The sequence below is a fragment of the Chiroxiphia lanceolata genome, chromosome 3 (genome assembly GCF_009829145.1).
Source record: "Chiroxiphia lanceolata isolate bChiLan1 chromosome 3, bChiLan1.pri, whole genome shotgun sequence".
Classification (NCBI taxonomy): domain Eukaryota; kingdom Metazoa; phylum Chordata; class Aves; order Passeriformes; family Pipridae; genus Chiroxiphia; species Chiroxiphia lanceolata.
In genome coordinates this window covers 51,994,343-52,010,204 of record NC_045639.1, presented here as the reverse complement: position 1 = coordinate 52,010,204, position 15,862 = coordinate 51,994,343, and the positions used below count along the sequence as shown (strand labels likewise).

General features: G+C 34.8%; 1 protein-coding gene across 16 annotated transcripts in view; it reads left to right on the top strand.

The window, feature by feature from the left end:
* Positions 1-15,862, top strand: part of SYNE1 (spectrin repeat containing nuclear envelope protein 1) — a 298,629-nt gene that overhangs the window by 72,074 nt on the left and 210,693 nt on the right. For 14 of the 16 annotated variants that reach the window (XM_032684535.1, XM_032684534.1, XM_032684533.1 and 11 more), the window contains 9 exons: positions 1,657-1,769; positions 2,312-2,480; positions 5,992-6,088; positions 7,613-7,815; positions 11,252-11,416; positions 12,887-13,039; positions 13,493-13,636; positions 13,965-14,138; positions 15,320-15,478. In XM_032684535.1, the coding sequence (XP_032540426.1) occupies positions 1,657-1,769; positions 2,312-2,480; positions 5,992-6,088; positions 7,613-7,815; positions 11,252-11,416; positions 12,887-13,039; positions 13,493-13,636; positions 13,965-14,138; positions 15,320-15,478 (1,377 nt within the window). Of the gene's footprint in view, positions 1-1,001; positions 1,136-1,162; positions 1,257-1,656; positions 1,770-2,311; positions 2,481-5,991; positions 6,089-7,612; positions 7,816-11,251; positions 11,417-12,886; positions 13,040-13,492; positions 13,637-13,964; positions 14,139-15,319; positions 15,479-15,862 lie in introns of those variants that run through there. The other 2 variants (XM_032684543.1, XM_032684544.1) reach the window with 2 other exon arrangements.

Here is a 15,862-nt window from a genome sequence, read left to right as displayed (position 1 = left end):
GTTTCTCAGATTTGAATTGATGAATCCTAATGTGCTATTGGATAGTACCAGAAATGCATGTGTATTTTTTTCAGTCTTTGTTTCCTTGTTTCCTTGAGGTTTGTTTGTTTGTTATGGTTTTGTTCAGATGACATCATCTCTTTATCTTTGTTTCATCTGACAATGGGTTATTTTAGTGAACTTTACAGCCTATGGCCATTTTGAACTTAGTACAAAACGTACCAGCTTATTTGGACTAACCTCTTGGAATCAGGCAAGCACTTCAGTTTATTTTAGTTGATATTGCAACAGCGATCCAGAAATCAAGGTCAATGTCTGTGCTTGTTGAGGGTCATTTTACAGAGCAGGATTTCATTTTATGAGAACGCTGTATATAACTTCTGGATGATGCTGGATGGAACTATGATTGGTTGTTAGGGGGGATGCGTGGTAGGAGGATTGCAAGGTCTCAAATGCAACTGAGATATTTGTTTCAAGTCTTTCCTTTATGTGAAACTATATTAGTCACAGGAGTTTTCACCGTGGTAAAATCAGCACATCACTTGCATCTGAGAATGACTAGTTAATTTCTCTTCACAACAAGATGTTGGCTGAAGTGGAAAACAATGAAAATGCAGGCAGGTTGATGGTGATAGTGGGGCCATTTGGTGAGCTGAGCTAGAGAATTACCATTGATTCCTCTTGTGTAAACACTCGATGTTGGCTGGGGAGAAGCGCTTCCTTGGCACAGAGGAGTAAATAGATATGTATGATCAATACAGAAGCCTGCATTTTGTTCTCAGGTGAGAAAAGGGGAACCTTGTATTATCTCCTTTGCTAGGAGGCTTCTGAGCAGTTTGTGCCAGCAGCTGTTCCGTATGCAGTAAAATACCCACCATTCTATTCCTCTCAGCCGCTTGCTGGGGACTTGACGTGTTATTGTTAACAGTATCTCTTCAAAGAGTGCTGCCAGTCATTCATTTTAATATGTAATCTCCAGGAAGCCGTTTGAAGCGGTGTTGCTTAGTTACAGTTGAAGTGTGCTCTGCTGTAAGGTTTTCGCTGGTACAATTCATATTGCAGGAATACAGGTCGCGTACCACATTCTGCATTTGTTCGTGCAATATTGAGAGAGAAATCCTGAAATCTTTTGATGGTGAGAGAGTGAAAAGTTTACTAAATATTGAACATGTACTTATGTAAGAAACTAGAGGTCTTCTGCCTATATATAGAGGAGTAGATTAGTTGCTGAAAATTTTAATCTATACTTACTAAAGGTTAGTATCTGTTGGAAAGATGTAAAGAGAAATTTAGCAAGATTATGCTGTTGTGATGTGAGCTTATTAGCAGACTGCATTTTGGGGATTATTTAATACAGTTAAGAGTTTGTTAAACCTTTGCAGTGCATCCTCTGTTTTAAAATCTTCCATAATTGTTTAATGTAGCTGTAACAGAGCTTCACATAAGAGGGTTCCCTGTGTAAATGTTCAAGTTGATGTAAATGCTTTTGTGGTATGCATAACCTTGCATGCAAATGTGCGAGCATGATCAAATAGTTAACTACACTGAGTCATCAGTGAAGGCTTAAAATTGTGCTTATTAGTTAGATAGCCTACTGTGAGCCTTTTCTCTACCTCCCCCCCCTCAATTTCTCTCTCTTTCTTAAAATCAAATCAGGATCTGCTGAAAAACATAGATGGTCACAAAAAAGCATTCCATGAGATCCACAGGACCAGGTCTGTTAATGGAGTGCCTGTTCCACCTGACCAGTTAGAGGATATGGCAGACAGGTAAGGCTTTCAATCTGAAATTAAAAGCTTCTGTGCATGAAGAGGAGCCTGTTTGCTTTTTAATCTGTTAATGTAGAAATTACAGTCTGGTTATGTTTCTCAGTGACTAACTGAGATGGATATTAAAACCTCCTAGAATATATATAAATATATACTGAAAAACATGATGCTTTGAAGATTGATGAAAATCAAAACAAGCTATGAATTTTGGATGGGAATACTTTGACTCTGTATTGATCCTGTTATTGCTTGTCCCTGGAAGAAGTGTTATATAACAACAACCAGGATGCATGTTAAAAAAAAAAAAATTACTCTGCAAAACTTAGTAACAGATGTAAACCGATTATTTATATGAATAAACAGAAATATAATTAATTTGTTGTTCAAGAGCAGTCATCAGAATATCATCATACATAATTCAGTGTTTGTAGACTGAATAAGGTGAAAGATTAGAAAAATATTGGAACTGTAACTAAAGCTTTCAGTCTCTCCTACAAAAATGAATATTGCTCTATTTTACTACAGTGTGATTCGTTTTATAGGTTTAATTTTGTTGTCTCCTCATCTGAGCTCCATCTGTTGAAAATGGAGTTTCTGGAACTGAAGTACCGTCTACTGTCACTCTTAGTCCTTGCAGAATCAAAGTTAAAATCATGGATTATCAAGTATGGAAGGCGAGAGTCTGTGGAACTGCTTCTTCAAAATTACATCGTAAGTTGGGGTTGTCATCTTTTTATAATTATTTTTTAAATATTAATATTTAAGTTTTCTAGAAATGAATAAGAGAACCAAACAGAAATAAGATTTGCCAGCCATCAACTTTATGATTGTATTCCTATGGAATATGTTTTCAGAGGTGAATCTGTCTTCCCGATGAGGAACTTTAGTCAAAAGACTAAAAATTAAAATTATTCTCTTTGCACCATTTCTTAAGAAAGAGAAACAATGTCCCAAGTACTAATTGTTTGATGATTAATTTAGCAAGCACATCTGGAGGTTCCAAATCCTAGAATTTTACTTACTTTATATAGCAATTCCAAAGAACTTAATTTCATCTTCTTTTACCACTGCAAAGATGTACTTTATAGTGACTATACACAATTTAAGAAATAGAGTAGGTTTTTGGCATGCATTCCCATACAGTACTTTTTTTTAAAGTCTTCCAAATGAATTTAAAAAAAGATGTTATTCTGTGTACCTCTGTGTACTTGTTCAATATACTGTACCAATAGGGAAGTCATTTTATTCTTTTAAAGAATTATTTTTTGTTGTTGTTCTACTCAGCATTAGTATATTAAACCCATTAATTTATTTCTGTTCTGGAAAGAGATTGCTCCAGCCATATACCATGTTAAGAAACAGAAACTATTGACTTACAGGAGTTAATTGATAAGTTGTTTTCTCTCAGTCTTATACTGCTGTATCTTTTTAAATTCACATGTGCAGTGCCAAGATACTACTGCTGCACTTCCACGTTAGGACGTGAGGGATTCTTTCTAAAACGGGGCTGATCTAAATACTTTTTTCCCTTCTATCTAATCCATACAGTGAAAATTGCATGGGAAAATTAAGTCTAGAAAGAATTCATACAGTTATAGAACCATTCAGAGCCAGGTCGATGTGTAGAGAAAATTATTGATACCCCCACTGCTTTGGAAGGGAACTTCAAACTCAGTGAAGTTCCTCTACACAGGAAGAATTTCTGTGTTTAAACTTTAGCAGTTAGGGACAAATAAAAATTCAGGAGTTGGTTTACCCTTTTTTTTTTAGGCAGTCTCTGCAAAATTCAGATATTCCTTGAAATAGCTTAGTCTGCTAGAGTGATGTGCAATACCTAGGACTTACACTCCATTTGTTTATTCTGTAAGACTGTCAAAAAAACTACAAAAGTGACAAGGATATAATAAAAAAATGGATAGCTTGACTTTTGGATTTTTTTTTATGTCCCTTTCTTATTTTTTTGCTTTAAAATGAACATCAAGTTGTTAATTTGTATATTAATTTGCAGTTGCCACAATTATTCTTGTTATTCAAACCACTAATATTGAGGTGGTCATTAGGGAAAGAAAATGCTTCCTTGTATCGTTTTTGAAACCACATAACATCAAAATGAGAAAATCGGGACAGGACGATAAATATATCTCATTTTCATTCTTGATGGCCTTGATATCCGGGTCCTTCAATGTGTCCAATGATGGAAAGAGAATTTATTTGCTTTGGCTTGCCTGGCACCGTTTTTCTAGGACCAAGAGCCAAGTGTAACTCTTTCAGTAGATTAGGAGTCTTATGTAGGAAAGCTGTAGTCAGTACCTTATAGTCAGTGACTATATTAGTAGGAGATAAAAATGTAAGTCTGTTTGTCTGCCAAAGCAGACTGAGGAATGTCAGCATTCTAGGAACATGCGTAATTAGGATCTGAGTAGAACATATGCCCGGAAAATATTTATGTACTCTAGCTTAAAAATAAAAGTGGTGTTTGTTACTTCATCTTATCTTCTTTTCACCCATCTGTCATATACCAGAAGTAAAGGTCAGCACAGATTGTACACCATCAGCCTGAAGAATATACTGTATTAAAGTCTCAGCTGTAATGGAGATACTAGGTAGAGTTATCCATGGATTTTAACCCACAGAACTGTGTTTTGACATTGCTGTCTGAGCACTTTTCTATTGGGAAAGCTGTTTATTTTCTTCAAGGAGTCTTGTCAGATGGGCGACAATATTAATCAGTAAAAACATCTATATTTAATTTTTGAAAATATTTCCAGTAGCTCTTGAGGTCAGTGTTATATGAATCGTTTTTACTCACATGAAGTCTAGGAGTTTTTAATTCAGTTTTTAATTTAAAATGTCTTGTGTGGGTTTGGCAAAAGTGAAAGTCAGGAGTTTGTCACATAATTCATGGTAAAGTATGTAGTTCTTTATACATGGCAGATTTTGTTTTAACAGGAGAGCAGAGAAAAATTCTGACTGTTCTTGACTTCTAGTTTCCTTGGTTATAAACACACTTCTAAATTTCATACTAGATAACTGTGGTAATTTGACATAGTAACTGTCAAAGGTTTTAAAATAGAAGATTTTTAGATATATGCTGGCTGGCAAATTATTTTTTAAAACATTTTTTATGTTATGTAATATGGGTTCATGAACACACAAAATCTAATTCTCCTCTTCAAAATTCATTGAACTTCATTTGAAACCTGGTTTTGCCAGTCACATTGGTCTATTTTTGCCTGTTCTGGCATTCCAAAGCTTGTATAGACATATGTGGGGCACACATTCCTTAATTTTGTAATCTACAGATGAGGAGGCTTGGAATGTAGCATAAGCTACAAACCATTCCAAACTCTGCCTTTCTCTCCCTTTTGTAACAGTGGTAATACAAGATACAATATGATTGCATAATACAGAGCTGTAATTATATGTTGCACTTAAAGTAACATTTCCGAAAGACATTAAAAAAGGTCAGTGTCATTTGCCATCAGGAATAAAGAGGCGTAAATATCAGAGGCATAACTTTTTGACCAAAATTTTTTCAGATAATTTATTCATCACACTATAACACATTACACAGCTAAACCATTACTCAGAAAGGAAAAACACTGTGTCACACTTTGGACAGACAGCATCTCTTTGTACAGGGTTTCCATAATCTTATTTTTACCAATTGCAAAGGAGGTAAAGAAAAACTGAAGGATAAGGCAAATGTTTTTTATCTCTTGAAGTGTAACCCATCTTTCTACAAAGGCTTAATACAGGAACAGTTTTTAAACTTTAACTGGATTTGATTTTTGTGGTGATCTATATGAAGGAAATTTTCTCCTCTATTAAAATTATTCCACTTACATTTCAGTATAAAACAGTTCTCATTATATAACTTGTAAGTTAATTACTCAGTTTCTGCACATTCTAGCTACCACATGCTGGTGAGTTTCAGCAAGTCAGCAATTAGCAGCCTAAGAAGCCTTTACTTTCTGTGTGGAAAGTAAATAAATCTGTATTTGTAACAATATACTCTGCTGTAGCATTAATTTGAAAAGGTGAAATTTGTATACTATTTTATAATTATGATAAGTTAAATATTATTTTATAGTGATGAAAAGATGAATGGAGGAATAAAGAAGTTAAAAGTTGTCATCACTATCCTGATGTAATTTCATGGAAATTATCCTTATTCTTAATATCTACCTTTATTTTGTCTGTTGCATTTTTTTCTTTTCAGTCTGTTATTGAAAATAGTAAGTTCTTTGAGCAATATGAAGTTACTTACCAGATCTTGAAAAGAGCAGCTGAAATGTATGCCAAAGCAAATGGCTCAGGTAAATGTCTATATTTCTTTTGTCACTGCAACAGCATTTTAATCTCTTTAGGTGTAAGTGTCCTTTAAAAAGGTCTCCTAATACTTGTTTCATCCATGCAGCAGAGCTGTTCAGCAACAGCAGCTGCAGGTCACCAGAGACTACAGCCTCTGGTAGCAATTTCACATATTCTATAACGTGTCACCTGGTCCAGAGCAGCCTGCCCTCCTGCTGTTAGATTTCCTCCTGCAGATTTCTGAATCTCCAGAGGGTGATCGTGTTCTGAATTCCTCATAGGAGAAGTCCATCATCCATGCTAACTTTTGGATTATTTCAGTATTGTTGATTTGGGCCAAAAGTGTGCCAGAGACCAAATTAGGAGTAGGGAAAATCATGTTCTGTTGCCTGGAAATGCTCCCTGGCTTGGCTTCATTTACTAGAAAAAGACAAATAGAGAGTTGATCCCAGTATCATTATAATTGCAAAATTATCCTTTGATCTATTGAAGGTTCTTCATTAATTTTGGAAACCTATAAGAGGAACTCAAATGATAGTTGAAGTATGGATATACATGATAAAAATGTGTAGCTGATTCAACAGCTGCCTCGTGTCATTCCTGAACATTGCTGAGTTCAGTGAGAATTTGAGGGCAATATTTGACCTAGATAATTACAGACATGGGGTCACTTTAATCTCTACTGACAGTAATGTCTGTGGAGGATTGCTGCAGCTTCTAAAGGGGACAGAAAATGGATACCTTTGTTTGTTGAGAAATTTAAGTTGATAGTGATACCCAAATTTTACAAAAGTAAATATTTTTTACAAGATATTCTTACAAAGAATAAGAGTCACAGATTTATTCAATGCTATTAGTAAAATCCAGTAACAAATTGCTTTCTAAAGGACAAGTACTCACATATATGAATTCAGCAATAGCAGTAGAAATTAGAGGACACCTGAGCTAAAAACTGTTTAAAATATCTATATTCTGTGTATTTTGTGAAGTCTCAGCATTTCCTTGGTCCTTTTTCTTCTCTGTTTTTTTTCTTCTGGAATGAGGACACACTTGTTCCTTTACTGCAGTGTGGAAAATATTAAAAATTAAATGGCAAAAATCACCAGCAGTTTAATTTCAAAGTTAATGGAAAAATGATTAGAATTTCATTCCATACTTTTCAATGCAGATATAATATGCATCTTTATATAATACATCTCATATTTTATGCCTCTTTAAGGTAAGTTTATCCCCTGATTTGTTTTCTTGGGGATTTGAAATGAACACCACACGGAATATGTAGTGTGCCTGTTTTATTTTAGCATTCATTTGATGTACTTTTCTCAGTCTTTAATTCACAGGTTTAATTTCTCAGTCATGATTTTGCACTAAAATTGGACTGTGAAGTGAACATAAGTATATAAAAGCCTACTAAATTAGAAGTTACAGTAAAATATAATTCTCTGATGAGAATGGGCAATCATAACATGAAGTTAAGCTTTACAGAAATAATAATAACCAAAATAATCAATGTCTTTCCTGTATCTCAGTGGAAGAAGTTGAGAATGTGATGAAATTCATGAGTGATACGACAGCTCAGTGGAGGAACCTCTCAGTAGAGGTGAGAAGTGTAAGAAGCATGTTGGAAGAAGTAATTGCTAATTGGGACAGATACAGCAGCACTGTGGCAGGTCTGCAAGCTTGGCTGGAAGATGCTGAAAAAATGCTGAATCAGCCTGAACATTCTAAAAAGGTATGCACTAATAGCATATGTGTCTGGTTATTTTGTAAATTAGGAAGCATGGGATGTGTTTTTGCATTTGCTTAGCTTGTTTTGTGAAATGTCATAGAAGAGCAAGAGATTTTTTCGGGTTTTCTATACTGTCTTCATTCATCATAGGTATGTCAATCTTTGCTTATATGGGATCTACGTATATACACACAATGAAGGAAAGCATCATCTGTGATAACATGGTTAGAGTCATCTTTGACATGAATATAGGGCAGCAATATTGCTCAGAGATAAGAATGTTACATGATTCACTTAAAGGCAAATACAGCTCTTAACACCAAAGTGCATAGTCGTGGCCTACCTATAAAGACACTTGAAGAAAATTATTTTTTCCACTGTTTTTTCTGACATGTAGATGACAGATTTCAACATTCATTGCCTTGCAATACTATTAATATATATTGTTATGTTTGATGGGTAAGTAATTTTTCCTTATCTATTTCCTGGCATTTTAAAAATCTTTAGACAAGTTGTTTGGGGAACCTGTGGTTATAAAGATTTTTTTTTCTATTTTCTTTTTTTGTAGAGTACTGAAGCACTAAGATTTAAATTTGTGGACCTTCAATAATGACCCAGATTGACTTGAATAGTCCTGCGTTTAATAGGTGCTAAATTTGCACTCAATCCCAATATAGCAAATATATTGCTCTTAACACGAAAGTAGGGGGTTTGTAGGTTGTAAGATGACAAATTGACATCAGGTCAGGAATGAGCATTTCATGCAGTATAAAGGAAAAGTATAATTTTTGTTGAAGTTTGTTAGTTTAAGCTGATATAAAATAATGGAATACACTTTTAAAATAAAAATAAACCTGTGAAAAGTAATAGTCTGCTATAATATAAATACAAACAATTATTACTGATCAGGAAGGATGATTTCACCTGATCAAGGTGATCTTAAATAGTGGTGTATGTTTTATGTGAGTAACTGGGCAGTGTTTAAAATTAAATACTCTTTCCATGAATATGAATAAAATCAAAACATTTACTTCTCTGATCAGATTTATAACTTTATTGTTATGTAACTTTTATATATATATATATATATATATATATGTTATATATACCCACAGAGTAAATACTTGCTTCTGATTTCTAACATATCCAGCAAGTAATTCTTACTATTCTGATAAAAAAAGCCATGTTGAAAACCTTAGACGTGAATGCAGTATACTTCCCAAAATGCTAATTTCTTCTTAAAATTACATTGGCTCCAAACTATTAAAGATTACTGAGTGGTACCATAATCTGCTTATGGACTGAGATACATATTTTAGAAGTTACTTGTACCTTTAATGTTGAATCTAGCACTCCACAACAGTAATATTCACTTAGATAGTTCCAATTGAGCAGTTTTTCTATTTGATTATTAGAATCAAAAGCAATTCTTAAATTGGTTTGTACAATTAATAGTCTTACAGCCATCGGGAAAAGCAGGTAAAATATCGTAACTATTGTTTGGAATATGGCATAAAACATTTTTAAACATTTCAAAATATTTGTTCTGTAAATCCACAAATATATCAGTATATGATATGATACAAATATGATACAGAGTTTCTCGTTTGCAAACCTTACTGGTATTATTTAAACCCACTATATTCTATCCTAGGGAAAGGCCATAGTAGCCCTTTAACATGGTGTCATGCTTTCTTCTTCTTTTCATTCTCTCTCATTTCAAGACCAACACATACCACTGTTCTTTTTGGAAAATAAGGTGGCTTGTTGGCTTTCTCATAGGCTTCTGTTTTCAGAAACATTACTGTGAACCTGTAGCAAAGATCTTGCAAAAAAAGATCTGGATTTTTCAAATTGCTCCTTCTACAACTGCTTTGTTTACTTGCAGTACCTCTTAAGCACTTTCCATAATAACCTCATTGTAACTGCACTCTCCCACACTTTTCTCACACATCTTTATCCAAAAGTTTTCAGAGAGCTTGTAGATCTCATGTAGAACTTCCTTAAAAAGAACTGCATTGTTTTAATTGAGCACAGTACCTGCCAAACTTGTTTAAATTTTACACATGCTTTAGGTTGACTCCTGCAATGTAGAGAATCCCCAGCAGAGTCTGAGGAAGGTAATGTTTTGTGGGAATAAGCGTGTGGGAGCAAGAATGTGAGTAGTTTACTCCATGTGCTGTTTTCTTCTTGACCTCTAGTAAGCCTGACCATTGAATGACTGACCAGTGCCAGATTCAGCAGACTTAATTTCTTTTGGATGTGCTCATAGAGGGTAGGTTTTGCACAAAGCAAGGTGTTTGCTCCACTGCAAGTGGAAGATTCAGACTGCAGATAAAATTTACTGAAGTGGTTAAACTTACTCACCGATACATTGGTGCAGAGCACCTGTACACTACTGATCTCAGCTTTAGGAATTGAAAACACTATGTATTGTTTTCAGATGCAACTGAAAAGTCAAATGGATGTATACTGGTCAGTTCTCTCTTCAAGACATTAAGCCAGTATGCATCCATTTGACCTTTTCAGTTGCATCTGAACTGTTTTTGCATGATAATACGGTTGGATAGGACCTTTTCAGATCCAGCCTTGAGCAAAGGATTGTGTGGGACTGTCACTGGCAGATGAACAGTCTTGGAAATTATAGGGTAGATCGATAGGCTATGAATTGATAGCAAAATGGATCACTGCCCCTTCCTAAGTCCTGAGGACCAAGGGTAGCAGGGACAAGCCAAAGTCATGTCAGAGAAGAGGTGGAGTCCTGTTATGTTTACTGGTATAGCTGGAGTCACGGAGCCTGCCTTAGGTATTGCCCATCCTCTTGAAGAGAGAAAAGGAAGGGAGGGAGCTGGTCCTTGTCTTCTATACCAGTTTATGTGCGTGTATCTGCCTGCAAGATGCATACCGTCTATTTAGGCTGTCTCACTGGGACAGGGGGGAAAAATATCAGTGAGAACCATTCGTTTCACATCTGCACTCATCTGTTCTGAGATAGGAGGAAGCAGTGATCAAGAATGTCTTCACAGATCTTCTGGGAAGCTGCATGCAGTTCACAGCAGGGGAAGAACCCCTCTACAGCCTGTATAGGGCTCAGGTTACTATCAGCCCATGTTGTTTCAACACGACAGAAATTAGATGAGCCCTAACAGTGTTTTTAGTTACAGAGCTTTTTCTTAAGGAGGAGTTCCATTTGTTTAACTGAAACTCCTCACCTGATTAAAATGAACTGTAAGTAAACTGGCAGTAATTTTTAGTTCCACAGGTTACATCCACAGACATTGAAATTCTATTATGGCATATTTGATGTGAGGAGCTTCAGAGGATAACTGTTCAAAGAGTTTTTATCAAGCCATTAGCTGGTGATTAATTTTGGTTTTGTGATTTAAGATAAAGACTAATTGAAAGGGTTTTGGAAAGATGTTCTCATTTTCTTCTTCAGGATTTCTTCCGACACTTACCTCATTGGATCCAACAGCACACAGCCATGAATGATGCTGGTAATTTTCTGATTGAAACATGTGATGAGACCATTTCCAGAGATCTTAAACAACAGCTTCTGTTACTAAATGGAAGATGGAGAGAATTGTTCATGCAAGTTAAACAGGTTAGTGATATTGCCCTTGTTAGTTTTCAATATTTACATATCATTTCCATGCAAGAAGGACAGATTGCCTTACTAACAGGACTATAGTACAACTTAATAAGGTGTCTAGCTGTTCATAATTATTTAAATCAGAAATGACTTCCTGACAATAGTTAATTTTATTGGGGGCTCTTCTTTATTTATCTTTTTGGTTATACAGCTATTTAGTTTTATTTTTTGACATTTTTAAGTAGTATAAACTGTAGTTTTTTGCTATGGTCGCCTGTCTTGATGCAGAAAATGTTATTTTTACATATCCTCTACTGTTCTTCAAAGAAAATGATTGATTTTTAGTAGCTATTGTTATTGTAAAAGCTCTGTAAAGCTAAACAGTGAAAATGGTGAAAATTATTATTTTAACTACTCTTTGATGAAAGTTGCATTCAGTTATTGTACTGCAACAATAAGCAGATACAGTGTAAGTTAATTAACTAAATGTTTTCCCCAGATTAGTCAGACTTTACCAGTGCCACAAGGAGGCACTGGTAGTAAGCGAAAAAACCTACCCTTTATCTCATTAAAGCGATTCTGCTGTTAAAAAAAGAATTGTTGTTTCTATATTTGGTCTTTAAAAAGCAAAGGGAGGATGTGAGCTTAATTACACTGGAGTATTTCACACTTCATAAACACATTAGAAAATATCTTTGCTGTAGTCAATGTGCATCTAATGATATTGTCCCCTTCTGTTGATTTTCAGTCACCTATTTGAAGGCACTAGATCTGTTTTCCTCACTGGCATGACTGTTTCATATTCAGTCAAGTTAAATGGAAAAGGAAATAATGATTGCCTTTCTTTTATTGTAACTTTTCCAGACAGTTGACTAAAAGGTTCTCAAGCTTTATTTGCTGATGATATTTAGGATGATTCACTTACGTAAATGCCTCTTCCCCTACTTATACAGCTTCTTTCTTTTGTTGGCTATATATTTTTTCTCACTGACTTTTCACCATTTCTGTCATACAGCTCTTTCCACTTTCTAAGATATATGTTTCCCCTTCTTCCAGCCAGCATTTTGTTATTGAAATTTCCCTTATCCTTCAGTTTTTCTAGGCTTTTCATATTCTATTCTCTTGGTTGAATTTTCAAAAATGGTATTTTAGGTAATGAGAAATTAATTGAATTGTTGATTCTAGGTTAGAAAAAAATGAGAGTCTGGCATTCCCCACGTGATCCAAACCTTAAAAAAGGCAGACCACTTGTACGCATGCTGTTCTTTTTAGTATCATCACTATCAAAATTAATGCACATGATTAGTATCTAAATAATTCAGCAGATCAGTTTCCATTAAATTATATTTCATTGAATATAATTTTTCAGCAAACAATTGCACTGAAAACATGCTAATTCTTTAAGTAATTTCTTAATTGCCAGATATCTCATTTGGGGTGGTTATTTCTTTGATTACTCCTTTTTGCTTTACATTTTTGTAGTATGCTCGAGCAGATGAACTGGACAAAATGAAGAAAGAATATGTGGATGGTGTTGCCCATTTGACAGCTTTTATTGATGGAAACAATAGGAAATTTTCAACCCCTGTAGAAATGTCCTTCCTTGATGTTAAAATGTTTGTACAAGAATTAGAAGTAAGTGTCTTACTTTCATTTCTTTCTTTCTCCTTCATAAGAGAGAAACTTGTAACTATTTAACTCTGATAGAATAAAATTATTTTAGTATACATTTCCATTACTAATTTGTTTGTTTGTTTGTTTTTACCAGTGGTGCTTTTTTTCGTGGTGTGGTGTGGTTTTGGCTATAGCTAATATAAATCACTGTATTCTATGAGTGACATTTTTAGAGTAAATTTCAAAAATACTGCCCAACTAGATATTTTTTTCTCTGTAGTTTCAAATGATATTCACGTGAATTGACTGATACCCTTTGGCTCAGTTTTCATGCATTTGAAACATGGCTCAGTATCCACTTAAAATCAGTGATGAAAATAATTGATAATTAGAATTTATATCTTTTATCAGTCTTGTATCTCCCATGAATGCATAAATGCTGCTGTTGAAATATTTTTGAACCACTTGTTTCAGAATACTAAGCAGAAATTGCCTGCAATGGAAGCTCAGTATAAAGCGGTTACAAGAACAGTGCAACTTATTACAAAAGAAGTTTCCCAAGAGGAAGTGAATGAAATGCTGGGAACTTTGACACGGATCAAAGAGCAGCTGAGCAAGGTTGCAGAACAGTTTCTCTACTACATATGTTGTTGACTGTTGAACTAATAAATAGTAAGCTCCTGTACATAAATGCTCACATATATGCATTTGAACAAATATGTAGTTGTAACAACAGAGTGATTCAGCATGGAGAACATGTTACTTCTCCTAGATGCTACGATTACCATTCTTAAATTTAATATTTTGTTCTTTAAGAAGTAATACAGGATCAGGATTGATCAATCTTTAAAAAGACTAGGTAGCAACTATATAAACCTACCTGCAAAGGAAGTTATTATTTATTGAATTTTACAACTTTTTCAATATTTTTTTTAATGGTGAAAAGGTTAAGGAGTATTCCTGTGCCCTGCTGTATGAATGCCAGCGTCTACTGTCTCCACTGGAAGAACTGGAGAAACAAATCACACATTTTTATGAATCTCTTGAAAAAGTCAATGAAATAATTTCTATCCTGGACCCTGAAGCACAACCCACAGCTGTTCTTAAACAAAAAGCCCAAGTAAGTTTCAGAAACATCTTACCAAGATCTGCTGCCTCTGAGTATTTGCAATTAGCTTTCTTAGGAATTTGGATTGCAACTCAGTAAGGTAAGCAAATACTTCTTCATATTCAGGCAACAAGCTGAAGTATTTCAAAGCCATTTAGAACCCCTCAGGAAAAATAATGGAACAAAGAGATTTAATTTCATTTATGTGTTTGTTTATATGTAAAAATTAGTTCAAGCCTGTAATGACTCTGGAGATTGGCCCAATAATCCAAGAAGAAGGCTGTTCTCTTCCAGTGACTTCAAACTTTGATTGTATTTTAGTAAAAATGATCTGGTGACCTTGAATCCAGCCAGTCCATTTTTTTCCCAAGTAAATCATCTTCTGTTTATTAACACTGGGTGAATCACATTTCCAAAATGCAGGTTAAGGGGCAGCTCCTAAGAGCACTCCTCTCTTCTGTTTTCAAAGGTTAATCTGCCCCAGAGGGTCACAATAAAAAGACGTTGCTTCTGGAGTTATTTGCCAGCAAGGAACCAAAATCATACCATTTATATGGAGAGTGCTGGTTTCTACCTGATCAGAGAGTAAACCAAGATTTGTGCTAAGAAATGGAGTGCACCTTCAATGGCAGAATAGTTTCCTCACTGCAGGATTTTTAAACCATTTTTTTTAAAGCCTGTACTACTTCATGCATGTTTTCTTTTTTCTCTCTTATCTCATTACTTAATGGGATTTGTAATGAAATCTGAATTCCAAAAGCTGACATGAAAGATTAATTTTTTGAAAGGTTGGGAGGGTTAAGATCTCAACCTGCTACTGAGAGCTGTCATTCTTATGTCTATTGATTTCACTACTTCCTGCTTCCAATTATATAATAAATATAGAAATCCCATAACATTAAATTGCAGAATAATGTATTGATCAACATTCTCTAAAACTATCTGAAGGGCTTGGGTATCTGTCTGGGCCTTTTTTTTATAAATAGCTAGAGCTCTGTTTGGGTACAGACTTACCATACAAAAAGAAAGTCGTGTTGTCTGTGTTATTCCATATAATATTTTGTATAGTCTGTTTCTTATTGGTTCTTTGACCTCATCCCTTTTGTTCTTATTGTCAAAACCACCTTGTTATTTTACCAGACTTTTCTCTCCTTTGTTCCTGGCCAGGGTGTATATGTGTTTTTTTATTTCAGGATTTGGTAGCTTACCAAGAAAACTGCAAGAAAGATTTGTCCCTGATTGAGAGAAACAGTCAGAGTATCCTGCAGTGTGTGGCTTCCAGTGAAGTGTTACAACATTTCCAGCAGTCAACGTTTCAGAAGAAAGTTACGCAAGTTCAGATTACTTTTCAGGTAATAATATCATACCTTGGTGCATATTTTTGAAGGTTTATTCATATGTTCCATCCATTTTGTCACTCTATAGCTACCATGCTGGATAGCTCTCCTCTCTGGTGCCAAGTTATTAATTAAGGATTTGTCTGTATTAGGTGATAAGTGGTCAGGGGACTGACAGTCATGTTCTCTATGCAGTTATTCAGAGGTGAGCCTACCACAGCGGAAGCTGGGATTTAAGAGAGCTTTCATATGTCTCAGGCTCCTTTGGAATGAGGAATCTGAAATCCTGCTGTTAAAGGCTGCACTGTCATTTTTTTTTCCTAACTTTATTGTCTTGGCTAATTATTTGCTCTCATATTCTTATACATCCTATTTCACACAAAACATGGAAGATGGAAA